This window comes from Cherax quadricarinatus, chromosome 5 (assembly GCF_038502225.1).
Source record: "Cherax quadricarinatus isolate ZL_2023a chromosome 5, ASM3850222v1, whole genome shotgun sequence".
Lineage (NCBI taxonomy): Eukaryota > Metazoa > Arthropoda > Malacostraca > Decapoda > Parastacidae > Cherax > Cherax quadricarinatus.
In genome coordinates, this window is record NC_091296.1 from 43,203,835 (window position 1) to 43,222,015 (window position 18,181).

The 18,181-nt window shown below is 45.9% G+C and overlaps 1 protein-coding gene across 2 annotated transcripts in view; it reads right to left on the reverse strand.

The window, feature by feature from the left end:
• boss (bride of sevenless) overlaps positions 1-18,181 on the reverse strand; it is a 150,869-nt gene that overhangs the window by 46,104 nt on the left and 86,584 nt on the right. For both annotated transcript variants that reach the window (XM_070101661.1, XM_070101656.1), the window contains exon 7: positions 17,755-17,930. In XM_070101661.1, coding sequence (XP_069957762.1) covers positions 17,755-17,930 — 176 coding nt within the window. The remainder of the gene's footprint in view (positions 1-17,754; positions 17,931-18,181) is intronic.

Sequence of the window (18,181 nt, forward strand, 5' to 3'; positions counted from 1 at the left end):
CACCCTTACCCTGGAACACCCCTACCCTAGTACACCCTTACCCTGGCACACCCCTACCCTAGCACACCCTTACCCTGGAACACCCCTACCCTAGCACACCTTTACCCTGGAACACCCCTACCCTAGCACACCCTTACCCTGGAACACCCCTACCCTAGTACACCCTTACCCTGGAACACCCCTACCCTAGCACACCTTTACCCTGGAACACCCCTACCCTAGTACACCCTTACCCTGGAACACCCCTACCCTAGCACACCTTTACCCTGGAACACCCCTACCCTAGTACACCCTTACCCTGGAACACCCCTACCCTAGCACACCCTTACCCTGCAGCACCCCTACCCTAGCACACCCTTACCCTGGAACACCCCTACCCTAGCAGACCCTTACCCTGGAACACCCTTACCCTGGAACACCCCTACCCTAGCACACCCTTACCCTGGAACACCCCTACCCTAGCACACCCTTACCCTGGAACACCCCTACCCTAGCACACCCTTACCCTGGCACACCCCTACCCTAGCACACCCTTACCCTGGCACACCCCTACCCTAGCACACCTTTACCCTGGAACACCCCTACCCTAGCACACCCTTACCCTGGAACACCCCTACCCTAGCAGACCCTTACCCTGGAACACCCCTACCCTAGCACACCCTTACCCTGGAACACCCCTACACTAGCACACCCTTAACCTGGAACACCCCTACCTTAGCACACCCTTACCATGGAACACCCCTACTCTAGCACACCCTTACCCTGGAACACCCCTACCCTAGCACACCCTTACCCTGGAACACCCATACCCTAGCACACCCTTACCCTGGAACACCCCTACCCTAGCACACCCTTACCCTGGAACACCCCTACCCTAGCACACCCTTACCCTGGAACACCCCTACCTTAGCACACCCTTACCATGGAACACCCCTACTCTATCACACCCTTACCCTGGAACACCCCTACCCTAGCACACCCTTACCCTGGAACACCCATACCCTAGCACACCCTTACCCTGGAACACCCCTACCCTAGCACACCCTTACCCTGGAACACCCCTACCCTAGCACACCCTTACCCTGGAACACCCCTACCCTAGCACACCCTTACCCTGGAACACCCCTACCCTAGCACACCCTTACCCTGGAACACCCCTACCCTAGCACACCCTTACCCTGGAACACCCCTATCTTAGCACACCCTTACCATGGAGCACCCCTACCCTAGCACACCCTTACCCTGGAACACCCCTACCCTAGCACACCCTTACCCTGGAACACCCCTACCCTAGCACACCCTTACCCTGGAACACCCCTACCTTAGCACACCCTTACCATGGAGCACCCCTACCCTAGCACACCCTTACCCTGGAACACCCCTACCCTAGCACACCCTTACCCTGGAACACCCCTACCCTAGCACACCCTTACCCTGGAACACCCCTACCCTAGCACACCCTTACCCTGGCACACCCCTACCCTAGCACACCCTTACCCTGGCACATACCTACCCTAGCACACCCTTACCCTGGAACACCCCAACCCTAGCACACCCTTACCCTGGCACACCCCTACCCTAGCACACCATTTCCCTGGAACACCCCACACCTAGCACGCCCTTACCCTGGAACACCCCTACCCTAGCACACCCTTACCCTGGACCACCCCTACCCTAGCACACCCTTACTCTGGAACACCCCTACCCTAGCACACCCTTACCCTGGAACACCCCTACCCTAGCACACCCTTACCCTGGAACACCCCTACCCTAGCACACCCTTACCCTGGAACACCCCTACCCTAGCACACACTTACCCTGGAACACCCTTACCCTCGCACACCCCTACCCTCGCACACCCCTACCCTCACACACCCCTACCCTCGCACACCCCTACCCTAACACACCCCTACCCTCACACACCCCTAACCTCGCACACCCCTACCCTCTCACACCCTTACCCTCACACACCCCTACCCTCACACACCACTACCCTCGCACACCCCTATCCTCGCACACCAGTACCCTCACACACCCCTACCCTCACACACCCCTACCCTCACACACTCCTACCCTCACACGCGCCTACCCTCACACACCCTTACCCTCACACACCCCTACCTTCGCACACCCCTACCCTCGCACACCACTACCCTCACTCACCCCTACCCTAACACACCACTACCCTAACACACTCCTACCCTTACACACTCCTACCCTAACACACCCCTACCCTCACACACCCCTACCCTCGCACACCACTACCCTCACACACCTCTACCTTCTCGCACCCCTACCCTCACACCCCCCTACCCTCACACACCCCTACCCTCACACACCCCTACCCTCACACACCCCTACCCTCACACACCCCTACTCTCGCACACCACTACCCTCACATACCCATACCCTCACACACCCCTTCCCTCGCACACCCCTACCCTTGCACACCCTTACCCTCGCACACCCCTACCCTCGCACACCCCTACCCTCGCACACTCCTACTCCTAACACACCCCTACCCTCACACACTCCTACTCCTAACACACCCCTACCCTCAGACACCCCTCCCCTAGCACACCGCTACCCTCACTCACCCCTACTTACCTGGAGGTTACCTGGAGGTTATTCCGGGGATCAACGCCCCCGCGGCCCGGTCCACGACCAGGCCTCCCGATGGATCAGGGCCTGATCAACTAGGCTGTTACTGCTGGCCGCACGCAGTCCGACGTACGAGCCACAGCCCGGCTGATCCGGCACCGACTTTAGGTATCTGTCCAGCTCTCTCTTGAAGGCAGCCAGGGGTTTATTGGCAATTCCCCTAATGCTTGATGGGAGGCTGTTGAACAGTTTTGGGCCCCGGACACTTATGGTGTTTTCTCTTAGTGTACCAATGGCGCCCCTACTTTTTATTGGCGGCATTTTGCATCGCCTGCCCAGTCTTTTACTTTCGTAGGGAGTGATTTCTGTGTGCAGATTTGGGACCATTCCTTCCAAGATTTTCCAAGTGTAGATTATGATATATCTCTCCCTCCTGCGTTCCAACGAGTACAAGTCAAGTGCTTCCAAGCGTTCCCAGTAGTTAAGGTGCTTGACAGAACTTATACGTGCAGTAAAGGATCTCTGTACACTCTCTAGATCTGCGATTTCACCTGCTTTGTATGGAGATGTTAATGTACAGCAGTATTCCAGCCTAGAGAGAACAAGTGATTTGAAAAGGATCATCATGGGCTTGGCATCTCTCGTTTTGAAAGTTCTCATTATCCATCCTATCATTTTCTTTGCACGTGCGATCGTGGCACTGTTGTGATCCTTGAAAGTGAGATCCTCAGACATTACTACTCCCAGGTCCCTTACATTATTTTTCCGCTCTATTGTATGGCCGGAGTCAGTAGTATACTCTGTTCTAGTTATTATCTCCTCCAGTTTTCCATAACGGAGTAGTTGGAATTTGTCCTCATTGAACATCATATTGTTTACCGTTGCCCACTGGAAAACTTTGTTTATATCTTCTTGGAGGTTAACCGCGTCCTCAGCAGATGACAGCCTCATGCAGATCCTAGTATCATCCGCAAAGGATGATACGGTGCTGTGGTGTATATCTCTGTTTATGTCTGATATGAGGATAAGGAATAAGATGGGGGCGAGTACTGTGCCTTGTGGAACAGAGCTCTTCACTATGGCAGCCTCCGATTTAACTCTGTTGACCACTCTTTGTGTTCGATTTGTTAGGAAGTTGAAGATCCATCTCCCCACTTTCCCAGTTATTCCTTTAGCACGTATTTTATGGGCTATTACGCCATGATCGCATTTGTCAAATGCTTTTGCAAAGTCTGTGTATATTACATCTGCATTCTGATTTTCTTCCAGTGCATCCAAGGCCATGTCATAGTGATCCAGTAGTTGTGAGAGGCAGGAGCGACCTGCCCTGAACCCATGTTGCCCTGGATTGTGCAGATTTTGGGAATCCAGGTGATTTGCAATCCTGCTTCTTAGCACTCTTTCAAAGATTTTTATGATGTGGGATGCCAGAGCTATTGGTCTATAGTTCTTAGCTAATGCTTTGCTGCCACCTTTATGGAGTGGGGCTATATCCGTTGTTTTAAGTGACTGTGGAATTTCACCCATGTCCAAGCTCCTCCTCCATAGTGTACTTAGGACACGCGAGAGGGGTTTCTTGCAGTTCTTAATGAAAACAGAGTTCCACGAGTCTGGGCCCGGGGCTGAGTGCATAGGCATGTTGTCAATGTAAAGTAAAAGGACACAAGTGCAACTAATGTGACATTTATTGTGGCAACGTTTCGCTCTCCAGGAGCTTTATCAAGCCATTACAAACAATGGCTTGATAAAGCTCCTGGAGAGCGAAACGTTGCCACAATAAATGTCACATTAGTTGCACTTGTGTCCTTTTACTTTACATATTGTCGGTAATTCTACCAACTTTATTACATGTTGTCAATGGCTTTTTCGAAATCTATCGGAGTTAGGGTAATGTCGGAAATCTGGCATACATTTATGGAGTTTTGAGGCTCATTCATGAAGAAATCATTTGGGTCGTCGATCCTCAGACCGATTAGTGGTTCACTAAACACAGAGTCGTACTGGGATTTCAATATTTCACTCATTTCCTTGTTGTCGTCTGTGTAAGTCCCATCCTGTCTGAGTAAGGGCCCGATACTAGATGTGGTATTTGCCTTGTTTTTGGCATATGAAAAGAAATATTTTGAATTTCTTTCAATTTCACTAATAGCTTTAAGCTCCTCCTGCCTCTCCTGGTTCCTGTAAGAGTCATTTAGCTTAAGTTCGATAGTTTCCACTTCCCTGGTCAGCGCCTCCCTTCGTGTATCAGATATTCTAGCACTCCTAAGGAGCTCAGTGACTCTTCGTCGTCTTCTGTAGAGGGAGCGTCTTTTTCTCTCCAGTTTACTCCTGCTCTTCTTCTTTCTTAGGGGAATATGCCTAGAACATGCTTCGGCTACCAGGCACTTGATCCTTTCAAGGCACTGGTTTGGGTCCATGTCATTTAAGACATCTTCCCAACATGTTTCGTTTAGGACATGGTTTACCTGGTCCCAGTTGATGTTCTTGTTGTTGAAATTGTATTTTGTGAAGACACCTTCACAGGTACATGCATTCTGTTGTTCAGGACCCCTATGCATGTACGTCTGGACTTCGATTAGATTGTGATCGGAATTAGTTGTTTTTGATATTCTTATGTCTCTTATCAGGTCCTCATTATTTGTGAAGATAAGGTCAAGTGTGTTTTCTAGTCTTGTTGGCTCCACTATCTGCTGGCTTAAGGTGTGTTTTTCGCAGAGACTTAGTAGCTCATGTGTGTGTGTGACCTTTCATCTGCGCTACCTCCGGGGATTGTTTCAGCTATAACATTATTTGCTACATTCTTCCATTTTGTATGCCTTAGGTTGAAATCACCAAGCAGTAAGATGTTTGGGGATGGAGCTGGAAGGTTTTCCAAACAGTAATCGATTTTCAGTAGCTGTTCCTTGAACTGTTGGGAGGTTGCATCTGGTGGCTTGTATACAACCACAATGACTAGGTTTTGGTTCTCGATCTTTATTGATAGAACTTCAACTACCTCATTTGTGGTGTTCAGCAACTCCGTGCAGATAAGGGACTCTTTGACATACAGGCCAACCCCCCCTTGTTGCCTGTTTTTTCTGTCGCATCTAAAAAGGTTGTAACCACTTATCCATATTTCACTGTCAAAGTGATCTTTTGTGTGAGTCTCTGTGAAGGCTGCAAACATTGCATTAGACTCCACTAGAAGTCCACTGATAAAAGGTATTTTGTTGTTGGTGGATGGCTTAAGGCCCTGTATATTAGCAAATATGAACGAGGTTGTATTCTGTGTTTGTTGGGGGGATTTTGTTATTGGCATCAGTAGTTGTAATAATTCTGGAGGGCCATGGGTGGCCACTGGCTGCGCCTCCAGTCCAACAAGGCTCCAAGGTGGTGGACTATTTTTGTTATTTCCTTCCATTTTCTTTTTTCGTTTCCTGCCACTAAAAAATCACCTGGAGTTGGGTTGTCGTAGCTACTATTGTTCACACACCCCTACCCTCACACACCCCTACCCTCACACACCCCTACACTAGCACTCCAATACCCTCACACACCCCTACCTTCACACACCCCTACCCTCACACACCCCTACCCTCGCACACCCTTACCCTCTCTCACCCCTACTCTCACACACCCCTACCCTCGCACACCCCTACTCTCACATACCCCTACCCTAACACACCCCTACCCTCACACATCCCTACCCTCGCACACCCCTACCCTCACACACCCCTACCCTCACAAACTCCTACCCTTACACACCTTTACCCTAGCACACCCCTACCCTCACACTCCCCTACCCTAGCACACCCCTACCCTCGCACACCCCTACCCTCACACACCCCTACCCTCGCACACCCCTACCCTCACACACCCCTACCCTCACACACCCCTACTCTAGCACACCCCTACCGCTCACACACCCCTACCCTAGCACACCCCTACCCTCACACTCCCCTACCCTAGCACACCTTTACCCTCACACACCCCTACCCTCACACACCCCTACCCTCACACACCCCTACCCTAGCACATCCCTACCCTCACACACCCCTACACTAGCACACCCCTACCCTTCACACACCCCTACCCCTCACATACCCCTACCCTAGCACACCCCTACCCTCACACATCCCTACCCTAGCACACCTTTACCCTCACACTCCCCTACCCTAGCACACCCCTACCCTCACACACCCCTACCTTAGCACACCCCTACCCTCACACCCCTACCCTAGCACACCCCTACCCTCACACACCCCTACCCTAGCACACCCCTACCCTCACGCACCTCTACCCTAGCACACCCATACCCCCTCATTCTTGTCCTTCATCTTACTGTTACACATTCTCTCCCTGTAGCGGTGTTTGATTCTTTCAGGTTTAGCGCTTATTTTGATTAAAATAATCATAACTGAGAGATGTACACTAGGTCCGCTCTCTCCCTGCGCCACTTTATCATACCTCTTCTTAAAGCCATTTATGGTTCCTGCCTCTATGACATCGCTGTAACACATCTCAATATTCCACTTCCACTTGTGACCCTTTGTTGCTGTGTTCCATCTCTGGAACATCCTTTCGCTATCCACCTTGTCAGTTCCTCCTGTCCTCCAGTGTCGTCAGGTCGATTTCCCTTAACCTCTCCTCGTAGGACATACCTCTTTTCTCCGTGACTAGTCTTGTTGCAAATCTAAACACTTTCTCTAATTTCTTGACGTGACTGACCAGATTTGGGTTCCAAACTGGTGTTGCATACTCCAATGTGGACCTGACGTACACGGTGCACAGTCTTGAACGATTTCTTACAAAGGTGTCGAAACGCTGTTCTTAGGTTTGCCAGGCGCCCATATGCTGTAGCAGTTATTTGGTAGATGTGCGCCTCAGGAGATATGTTCGGTATTATGATCATCCTAAGATCCTTATTCTTGAAAGAGGTTTACAGTCTTTGGCCCAAACCATCACGACTTTGCACTTGGTGAGGGTAAACTTCAGGAGCCAGTTGTTAGACCAGGCTTACACCCTGTCCAGGTCCCTTTGTACTCCTATCTGATCATCATCCGTTTGAATTCTCCCCAATAGCTTCATGTCGTGTGTGAGAGTTTGTGGTTGCAGGTGTCGAGACATGGCTCCTGGCCCAGCCTATTCACTGATCGCTACTAGGTTCTCCCTCTCCCTGCTCCCCCCTGCTGGGGGTAATGACATTGGGAAGGGCAGGAGACAGGAGCTGCTGGATAAGTACAGGTCAGCCATAGAAGTAGTCAGGTCTAAGGTAGGGATCCCAGTCATATGTAGCATCTTGCCTAGAAAGGGAGTGGGCAATGAATGGATGTCTAGGGCAATTGGTATAAATTGCTGGCTAGACAGGTACTGCAAGGAACTTGCAATCCCATTCATTGATAACTGGGACCTTTTCTTTGGCAAACGTGATATGTATGCAAGGGATGGGGTTCATCTCTCTGGGGATGGAGTGGTTACATTAGCCAGTTCGATTGAGAGGGTAATTGATGACTTGTCTAGAAATTTAGACTGATAGATTATAGAGGTATGGGTGTTTGTGGGAAACAATCAGGCTGCAGTATTAGGGTTAAAAACAGCAGTTATTACCGGAATACCTCAGGGATATGTTTAAAAGACAAAATTCAAAATAAAGTTGCTAGTAATGGCAAATCAATTGATCAACAAAGAGAGATAGTAGAGGGCAACGAGTGACTAGCTTCCTTTTAAGGTTTACTATACAAATAGTAGGAGTCTAAGAAATAAGATAGATGAGCTAAGATTACTTCCAAGTGTAGGTAATGTAGATATTATTGGTATAACAGAACCCTGGTTAAACCTGAAAGATAGATAAATGTCTTTTGAATGCAACATACAGGGTTATAAACTGTTCCACACTGTTAGGGTCAACAGGAAGGGTGGTGGAGTGGTGATGTATGCCAGAGATAATTTAAATTGCTGTCTTAGACATGATATAAGATTAGAAACATCGAACACCGAATCTGCTTGGCTACAGTTTCTCGAAGGTCGTGACAAATTAATTTTGAGTGTGATTTATAGGCCCCAAAAATTGATAGGTTGTGCAGTAAGTTGTTATGGGACGAAATTCATAAGGTATCTAGATATGAAAATGTTTTGATAATGGGAGCTTTTAACTTTAGACAAATTGATTGGAACAATATGACAGGAAATCTTGAGTCTAGTGACTTTCTTGATATGGTTCAGGATTGCTTTTTAGAACAGGTTGTGACAGAACCAACTAGAGGAAACAATCTGCATGACTTGGTTCTTGCCAACAAAGTCACAAATTAATAATCTTGAGGTTAATGATGAGCTTGGGGAAAATGATCACAAATCACTTAGTTTCAATATATCATGGAATTACCCAGATAACTGCAATCAAATCTCTTTCCAGATTTTCACTTGGCCGAATTCATGGGACTGAAAAATTCCCTGGGTGGGCTAGATTGGGATGTCCTGACTATGGGTCAGGTACGTGATCGTGGTTGAAGGATATGTGTGAAATTCTCAATTCCTACTTCCTCTCAGTTTTCACCCAGGAAAATACTAGCGATATTCCTGAAATAATAGATTATGTAGAACAGGATGATAATAAACTAAGTACGATTGCGGTAACTAGTGACATGGTCCTCAGACAAATAGAGAAACTAAATCCTAACAAATCCCCAGGTCCTGATGAACTGTTTGCAAGAGTGTTAAAGGAATGTAAAGAGGAACTTAGCATACCTTTAGCTAATCTTTTTAACATATCACTACAAACCGGCATAGTGCCTGATAAGTGGAAAATGGCAATTGTAATACCTATTTACAGGGCAGGTGACAGGTCCTTGGCTTCGAACTATAGACCAATAAGCCTTACCTCCATAGTGGGAAAATTTATGGAATCAATAATTGCCGAAGCATTTCGTAGCCATCTTGATAGGCGCAGATTGATTAATGAATCTCAACACGGTTTTACAAAGGGGCGTTCCTGTCTTACGAATTTACTAACATTTTTCACTAAGGTGTTTGAGGAGGTAGATCATGGTGATGAATATATTATGTTTATGAACTTCAGTAAGGCTTTCGATAGAGTTCCACATCAGAGGCTATTGAGGAAACTTAAGGCACATGGAATAGGAGGAGAAATTTTTTCCTGGGTAGAGGCATGGCTGACAAGTAGGCAGCAGAAAGTCCGCATAAATGGGGATAAATCAGAATGGGGGCATGTCACACGCAGTGTTCCTCAGGGTCAGTGTTGGGCCCGTTGTTGTTCACAATTTACATAAATGATATTGATGAGAGAATAAATAGCGACATAAGCAAATTTGCTGATGACACCAAAATAGGCGGTCGGAGAAGTGGCAGATGCAGTTTAATATAGACAAATGCAAAGTTCTAAATGTTGGACAGTTAAATAACCATGCCACATATGAACTATATAATGTAGATATTAATACTACTGATTGCAAAAAGGATTTAGGAGTTCTGGTTAGCAGTAATCTAAAACCAAGTCAACAGTGCATTAGTGTTCGCAATAAAGCTAACAGAATTCTTGGCTTCATATCTAGAAGTATAAATAATAGAAGTCCTCAGGTTGTTCTTCAACTCTATATATCCTTGGTTAGGCCTCATTTAGACTATGGTGCTCAGTTCTGGTCACCGTATTACAGAATGGATATAAATGCTCTGGAAAACGTACAGAGGAGGATGACAAAGATGATCCCATGTATTAGAAGTCTTCCCTATGAGAACAGACTGAGGGCCCTGAATCTGCACTCTCTCGAAAGGCGTAGAATTAGGGGGGATATGATTGAGGTGTATAAATGGAAAACAGGAATAAATAAAGGAGATGTAAATAGCGTGCTGAAAATTTCCAGTCATGACAGGACTCGCAGCAATGGTTTCCAGTTGGAAAAATTCAGATTCAGGAAGGATATAGGAAAGCACTGGTTTGGTAATAGAGTTGTGGATGAGTGGAACGAACTCCCGAGTACAGTTATTGAGGCTAAAACGTTGTGTAGTTTTAAAAATAGGTTAGATAAATACATGAATGGTTGCAGGTGGGTGTGAGTTGGACCTGACTAGCTTGTGCTGCTGGGTCTGGTGCCGTGCTCCTTCCTTGAGTGGAGGTGACCAGACTGGGTGGGTCATTGGTCTAATCCGGGGGAAGACATGGACCTGCTCCGCATGGGTCAGTAGGCCTGTTGCAGTGTTCCTTCTTTCTTATGTTCTTATGAGCTTTATCATACCTCGTCTTAAAACTATGTATGGTTCCTGCCTCCACTAAATCACTTGCCAGACAGTTCCACTTCCTTACAACTCTGTGAAAAAAGAAATGCTTCCTAACATCTCTTTGACTCACCTGAGTCTTTAACTTCTAATTGTGACTCCTTGTTTCTGTGTCCCACCTCTGGAACATCCTGTCTCTGTCCACTTTGTTGATTCCTCTCAGTATTTTATAGGTCGTTATCATATCATCCCTATCTCTCCTGTCCTCCAGTGTCGTCAGGTCGATTTCCCATAGCGTCTCCTCGTCGGACATACCCCTTAGCTCCGGGACTAGTCTTGTTGCAAACCTTTGCACTTTCTCTAGTTTCCTTACGTGCTTGGCTAGGTGTGGGTTCCAAACTGGTGCTGCATACTCCAGTACGGGCCTAACGTACACAGTTTACAGGATCCTGAACGATTCCTTATTAAGATGTCGGAATGCTATTCTTAAGTTTGCTAGGCGCCCGTATGATGCAGCAGTTATTTGGTTGTAAAATAAAAGGACACAAGTGCATCTAATGTGACAACCTAAGATTTCAAGTTTATCGGAAACCTACTAATAAAAATTATCTCACACACTTCTATTCCAGTCAAGATACCAAGACCAAAAGAGGCATCATCATCGGGTTTTTCCTAAGAGCATACCGAATTTGTAGGAATGTACATACATTCACCAAACATTCACTGAGTTACATTTTCCTTCCTTTTTCATCAAAGACTGCAAGAAAAGAGCTCTTCAGATCATCAATTCTCCACGCACCAACACCACTCCCAACAAAGTTATAATTCTTCCCAACAGCCAGGTTGCACTGAACGTTTCTAAAGTACTTTCACAAGCTAACACCAGAGTCGCCATCGCTACCAGCACTTCAATAAAGGATCTAACCAGGACAAAATCAAAGCACCACGAACCAGTCAACGCAGGAGTTTACACTATACCCTGTGGAGGCTGTGACAAGATTTTCGTAGGTAAAACAGCAAGAAACCTTGACACCAGCCTCAATGAACACATTTACGCATGTAGGAACGATAACTTGAACAACGCCTGTGTACAACACCGAAATTCCACCAATCATCTCATGAAATTCAGGGACGCCCAATTAGTGATCAAAGAAACTAATTTCCGCAGACGCAAGTGCCTCGAATCAGCACTGATCGCTGTTTCGAATACAGTTAAACAAAACAACGGCAGCTTCACCATCTCTGAAGTCTTAGCAAGAATCCTCCTGAAAACAGTAAACCCTGCCATCACATAGTCTCTCCTGTTATACTACACAATGCACATTACAGAGAGTGAACACTGAAACAGGCTGCCTCTATCCAGTCTATATTTGTCCAACCTATTTTTATGTTACCCAAGTAATAGCTTTTATATCCTTTTACTCATGTACGAATTAATTGCTCTACCATATTGTATTATTACTACTACTACAGCTTTTGTCACTACGACTACTACTACTACTACCACCACTAGTATTGCACCTCACTCTGAGCCTATATATACCCTCTGTGTCCATGTATTGTTTCTAATGGCTTGATAAAGCTATTACCCAAGTAATAGCTTTTATATCCTTTTACTCATGTACGAATTAATTGCTCTACCATATTGTATTACTTTTGTCACTACCACCACCACTACTACTACTACTACTACTACTACTACTACTACTATTACTACTACTACTACCACTACCACTAGTGAACATCGAAATGGTACCTCACTAGTATTGCATCTCACTCTGAACCTTTATATACCCTCTGTGTCCATGTATTGTTTCTAATGGCTTGATAAAGCTCCTGGAGATCGAAACGTTGCCACAATAAATGTCACATTAGTTGCACTTGTGTCCTTTTACTTTACATATTGTCGGTAATTCTACCAACTTTATTACAGTTATTTGGTTGATGTGCGCTTCAGGAGATGTGCCCGGTGTTATACTCACCCCCAAGATCGTTTTCCTTGAGTGAGGTTTGTAGTTTCTTGCTCCCCTAGACCGTATTCTTTCTGCGGTCTTCTTTGCTCTTCCTCAATCTTCATGACTTTCCACTTGGTGGGGTTGAATTCCAGGAGACAGTTTCAGGACCAGGCATGCAGCCTGTCCAGATCCCTTTGTAGGTCTGCTTGGTCCTCGTATGTTTGAATTGTTCTCATCAACTTCTTCATCTGCAAACAGAGACACCTCTGGGTCGATTCCTTCCGTCATGTCGTTCACAAATACCAGGAACAGCACCGGTCCTAGAATTGACCCCTCTGGAACCCCGTTCGTCACAGGCGCCCACTCTGACACCTCGCCACGTACGATGACTCGCTGTTATCTTTCTGAAAGGTATTCCCTGATCCATTGCAGTGCCTTCCCTGTTATCTCTGACTGGTCCTCCAGCTTTTGCAGTAATCTCTTGTGTGGGACTGTGTCAAACACCTTTTTTACAGTCCAAGAAAATGCAGTCTACCCACCCCTCTCTCTTGTCTTACTGCTGTCACCCTGTCATAGAACTCCAGTACGTGTGTGACGCAGGATTTCCAGTCTCTGAAACCATGCTGGCTGTCGTTTATAAGCTCATTCCTTTTTAGGTGCTACACCACTCTCCTCCTGATAATCTTTTCCATGACTTTGCATACTGGTCTGTAGTTTAATGGTTCGTGTCTGTCTCCTTTTTTAAAAACTGGGACTACATTAGCTGTCTTCCACACCTCAGGTACTCACCCTGTTTCGATAAATGTGTTGAAGATTGTTGTTAGTAACACACATAGCGCCTCCGCTCCCTCTTTCAGGACCCATGGAGAGATGTTATCCGGTCCCATCGCCTTTAAGGTATCTGGTTCGCTTAACAGCCTCTTCATTTCTTCCTCGGTTGTATTTATTGTGTCCAACACTTGATGATGTACCCCGCCTCTCCGTCTTTCTGGAGTCCCTTCTGCCTCCTCCGTGAACACTTCTTTGAATCTCACGTTGAGTTCCTCACATACTTCGCGGTCGTTTCTTGTGATTTCCCCTACTTCTTTTCTCAGCCTGATAACCTAGTCCTTGACTATTGTTCGCCTCCTGATGTGACTGAGCAACAGTTTCGGGTCAGATTTGGCTTTCGCTGCTATGTCCTGGCTTTCTCTTTATTTCTGTTTCCCTTGGGGACAAACCTCTCCTCAGCTTCCTTGCAGGTTGATGTCACATATTCCATTATCTCGTTTACTGACTTCCCTGCCAGTTCTCTGTTCCACTGAATCTCGTGCGTACTCACCTATTTGTGGTTACAGGTGTCGAGACATATCTCCTGGCCCCACCTATTCACTGGTCGCTACTAGGTCCTCCCTCTCTCTGCTCCATGAGCTTTATCAAACCTCGTCTTAAAACTATGTATGGTTCCTGCCTCCACTACAACACTTGCCAGATTATTCCACTTCCTGACAACTCTATAGCTGAAGAAATACTTCCTAACATCCTTTTGACTCATCTGAGTCTTCAACCTCCAATTGTGACCCCTTGTTTCGGTGTCCCTTTGTGGAACATCCTGTCTCTACCTACCTTGTCAATTCCTCGCAGTATTTTATATGTCGTTATCATGTCTCCCCTAACCCTCCTGGCCTCCAGTGTCGTCAGGCCGATTTCCCTTAACCTTTCGTCGTAGGACATTCCCCTTAGCTCCGGGACTAGTCTTGTTACAAACCTCTGCACCTTAATTTCTTGACGTGCTTGACCAGGTGTGGGTTCCAAACTGTTTCTGCATACTCCAATATGGGCCTGACGTACACGGTATTATACTCACACCAAGATCCTTTTTCTTGAGTGAGGTTTGCAGTATTTGGCCACCTAGCTTATACTCTGTCTGCGGTCTTCTTTGCCCTTTCCCGATCTTCAAGACTTTGCCTTTGGTAGGGTTAAATTCCAGGAGCCAATTGCTGGACCAGGCTTTCAGCCTGTCCAGGTCCCTTTGTACTTCTGCCTGATCCTCATTCGATTACATTGTTTTCATTAACTTCACATCATTTGCAAACAGGGGCACTTCCGAGTCTATCACTTTCATTATGTAATTCACATATACCAAAAACAGCACAGATCCTAGGACTGACCCCTGTGGAGCCCCACTCGTTACAAGCGCTGATCCATTGCAGTGCCTTTCCTGTTATGCGTGCCTGATCCTCTAGCTTTTGCGCTAATCTCTTGTGAGGAACTGTGTCGAAGGCCTTCTGCAGACCAAGAAAATGCAATCTACGCACCCCTTACCATAAAACTGCAGTAGGTTTGTGACACAGGATTTCCCTTCCCAGAAACCGTGCTGGTTGTCATTTATAAGCTTGTTCCTTTCTAGGTGCTCCACCACTCTCCTGATAATCTTCTCTATGACTCTGCATACTGTACACGTCAGTGACACTGCTCTGTAGTTTAATGCCTCGTGTCTGTCTCCTTTCATAAAAATTGGGACTACATTTGTCGTCTTCCATACCTCAGGTAGTTGCCCAGTTTCAATGAATGTGTTGAAGATTGTTGTTATTGGGACACACAGCGTCTCTGCTCCCTCTCTAAGGACCCACAGAGAGATGTCCGGTTCCACCGTCTTTGAGGTATCAAGTTCACATAGCACCTTCTTCACCTCCTCCTCGGTTGTGTGTATTTCATCCAGCACTTGTTGGTATATCCCTTGTTGGTGTACCTCCCTGTTCTGACTTCCCGGAGTCCTTTCTGCAAATACTTCTTTAAATCTAATGTTGAGCTCCACACATACTTGTTGGTTGTTTCTTGTGAACTCCCCACCTTCCTTTCTCAACCTAATTACCTGGTCCTTGACTGTTGTTTTCCTTCTGATGTGGCCATACAACAGCTTTGGGTCAGATTTGATTTTCGATGCTGTGTAGTTTTCGTATTGTCGCTGGGCCTCCCTGCTTATCTGTGCATACTCGTTTCTGGCTCTTCGACTAATCTCTGTAATTTCCTGGGTCCTTTATCTTCTGAACTTTTTCCATTCTCTAGTGCACTTAGTTTTTTTCTCCCTGCTCCTTTGGGTAAACCAAGAGCTCGTTCTGGACTTCCCATTGTTTCTGTTGCCCTTGGGAACAAACCTCTCCTCTACTTCCTTGCATTTTGTTGTTACGTAGTCCATAATTTCGTTTACTGATTTTCCTCCCAATTCTCTTTCCCACTGAACATCTTATAGGAAGTTCCTCATGCCTGTGTAGTCTCCCCTTTTGAAGTTTGGCATTTCCCATCCTACTGCTATTACCCTCTCCACTTGTAACTTCACTATGTATTCTAAGCTCAGAACCACGTGATCACTAGCTCCGAGGGGCCTTTCCTATGTGATGTCCTCGATGTCCGAACTACTCAAGGTGAATACGAAGTCCAGTCCTGCTGGTTCATCCTCGCCTCTCTCTCTCTGGTAGTGTCCCTCTCATGTTGATGAATGAAATTTTCTAGTACCACGTTCATCATCTTGGCTCTCCATGTTTCGGGACCCCCATGTGGCTGCCGGTTTTCCCAGTCAATCTCCTTGTGACTGAAATCACCAATAACTAGTAACTTTGCTCTACTCGTGTGAGTTCTTCTGGCCACCTCAGCTAGTGTGTCCTCCATCGATCTGTTGCTCTCTTCATATTCGTTTATTGGCCTCCTGCAGTTCTGTGGGGGTTGTACATCACTGCAATTACCACCTCAGGCTCCAGCGACACTCTATTAAAAATGTTGTGTCATTTATGTTTGGTGACAGAGAGAACAGTTTACAATTTTTAAATTAATCACACAAAACTGGAATAATATCAGTTTTTTTTTTTACTCCTGTTTGCATCCTGACTCCACTTTGACATCAGTGGGTCGCTATACCGTCTGACGTGGCACTGTTACTAGTTATCACTGTATCATTGCCGCAATTCCACACGGTACATCTCTAATCCCGAAATGTCAAAGTATCAATGTAGCAACTTCACATGACACATCACTGGTTACTATTCACGCAATCTTACATGACATCCTCATTCGTCGTGATATCATTGTCGCATTTTTATGCGACACTTCACTACTTACTAATGCTACAATCCCATAAAACATATAACAAATCGTCACAGTATCCCTTTTACAGTTTTACAAGACATACAACAGTTGATTCTAAGAGGAAGAACTGGCTGTATTCTGAAACCAGTAGCGAGTGTTTCCACTTTCCACGGCACTGCTACCCAGCGACTGTCACCTGACGTTTCAGTCGCCTAACGGCCAAGAAACACAGACCATGATTCCTCCTTTCTTAGCTTAGTTAGGGTAGTGCAAAACCTAACTGTCTTGGCACCGACGTACTGGTCACATTCCACAATTTCCTTGTCTACTACTGACTTAACTGTCTTAGAGCCACGTAAGTTAAATGTTTCAATATGAGACAAAGTATGAGGTGCCATTCACTTCAGAAACTGTCGATACAATTCTCGGGGTGGGAATCCAGGCTTTTGTTTTCTTTCTCCGTTCACACTTTCTTGAGAATGCATGGTTGTTAATGCTGGTACCTGCCACCAAGCTAGTGAGATGGAGAGTACATTATGGAAAAGAACATTAGTAACTACAAGAGTAAGATAAGACTTACATAGGGTGATAAGACTTACATCTCTATGGCAGAATGCACTATGATTTGCTAAGACAAATCAGATTCCTGATGCTCGTCAAACACACCCAGTCCCTGATTTGCAGAAATCTGTCACTAACTCAACAGCCTCTTGCATACATGCCCAGCTCTCTTATTTGTTAAACAAACTACGCTCAATAGCTAATTAACATCTTGAAAAGAAACCGGACATTCCTGTTGCTGAATAAAGCCTGGCCAAGCAGTCTACTGTCGCTGTATTCGTAATAATATAAATAACTTATTTAAATATTACTACTGGAAAGACTAATTACTAACAGAAATATTGAGTAATATGTTGAAGACACTAACCCTGGAAGACGCTCTCCTGGATAGGACCAGTGGGTGCCAGGACCCAGTGCAAGTTGGTGTAGTTGTGGGCGGCAGTGAGAAGGGCAGCTTGGAGGTGGTCTTGAGGTCCTATCAGCACCATGCCACGCGGGCCGTTCCTTCCCAGGTCCTCCACCAGTGACTCATACAGGTTGTTACTGGCAATACAAACTAGTGTTACAAAGCATATCCAGAGAGTCAAATCTACAACAAGTTCAAGTGTTGTTTTAACCTGAAATACAAAAGACATCTGCGGAAGAAGAACAGAAAAATTCCTATCCAGAATACTGATGTTATTATTAATAATAATAATAACAATAATAATAATAATAATAATAATAATAATAATAATAATAATAATAATAATAATAATAATTATTATTATTATTATTATTATTATTATTATTAT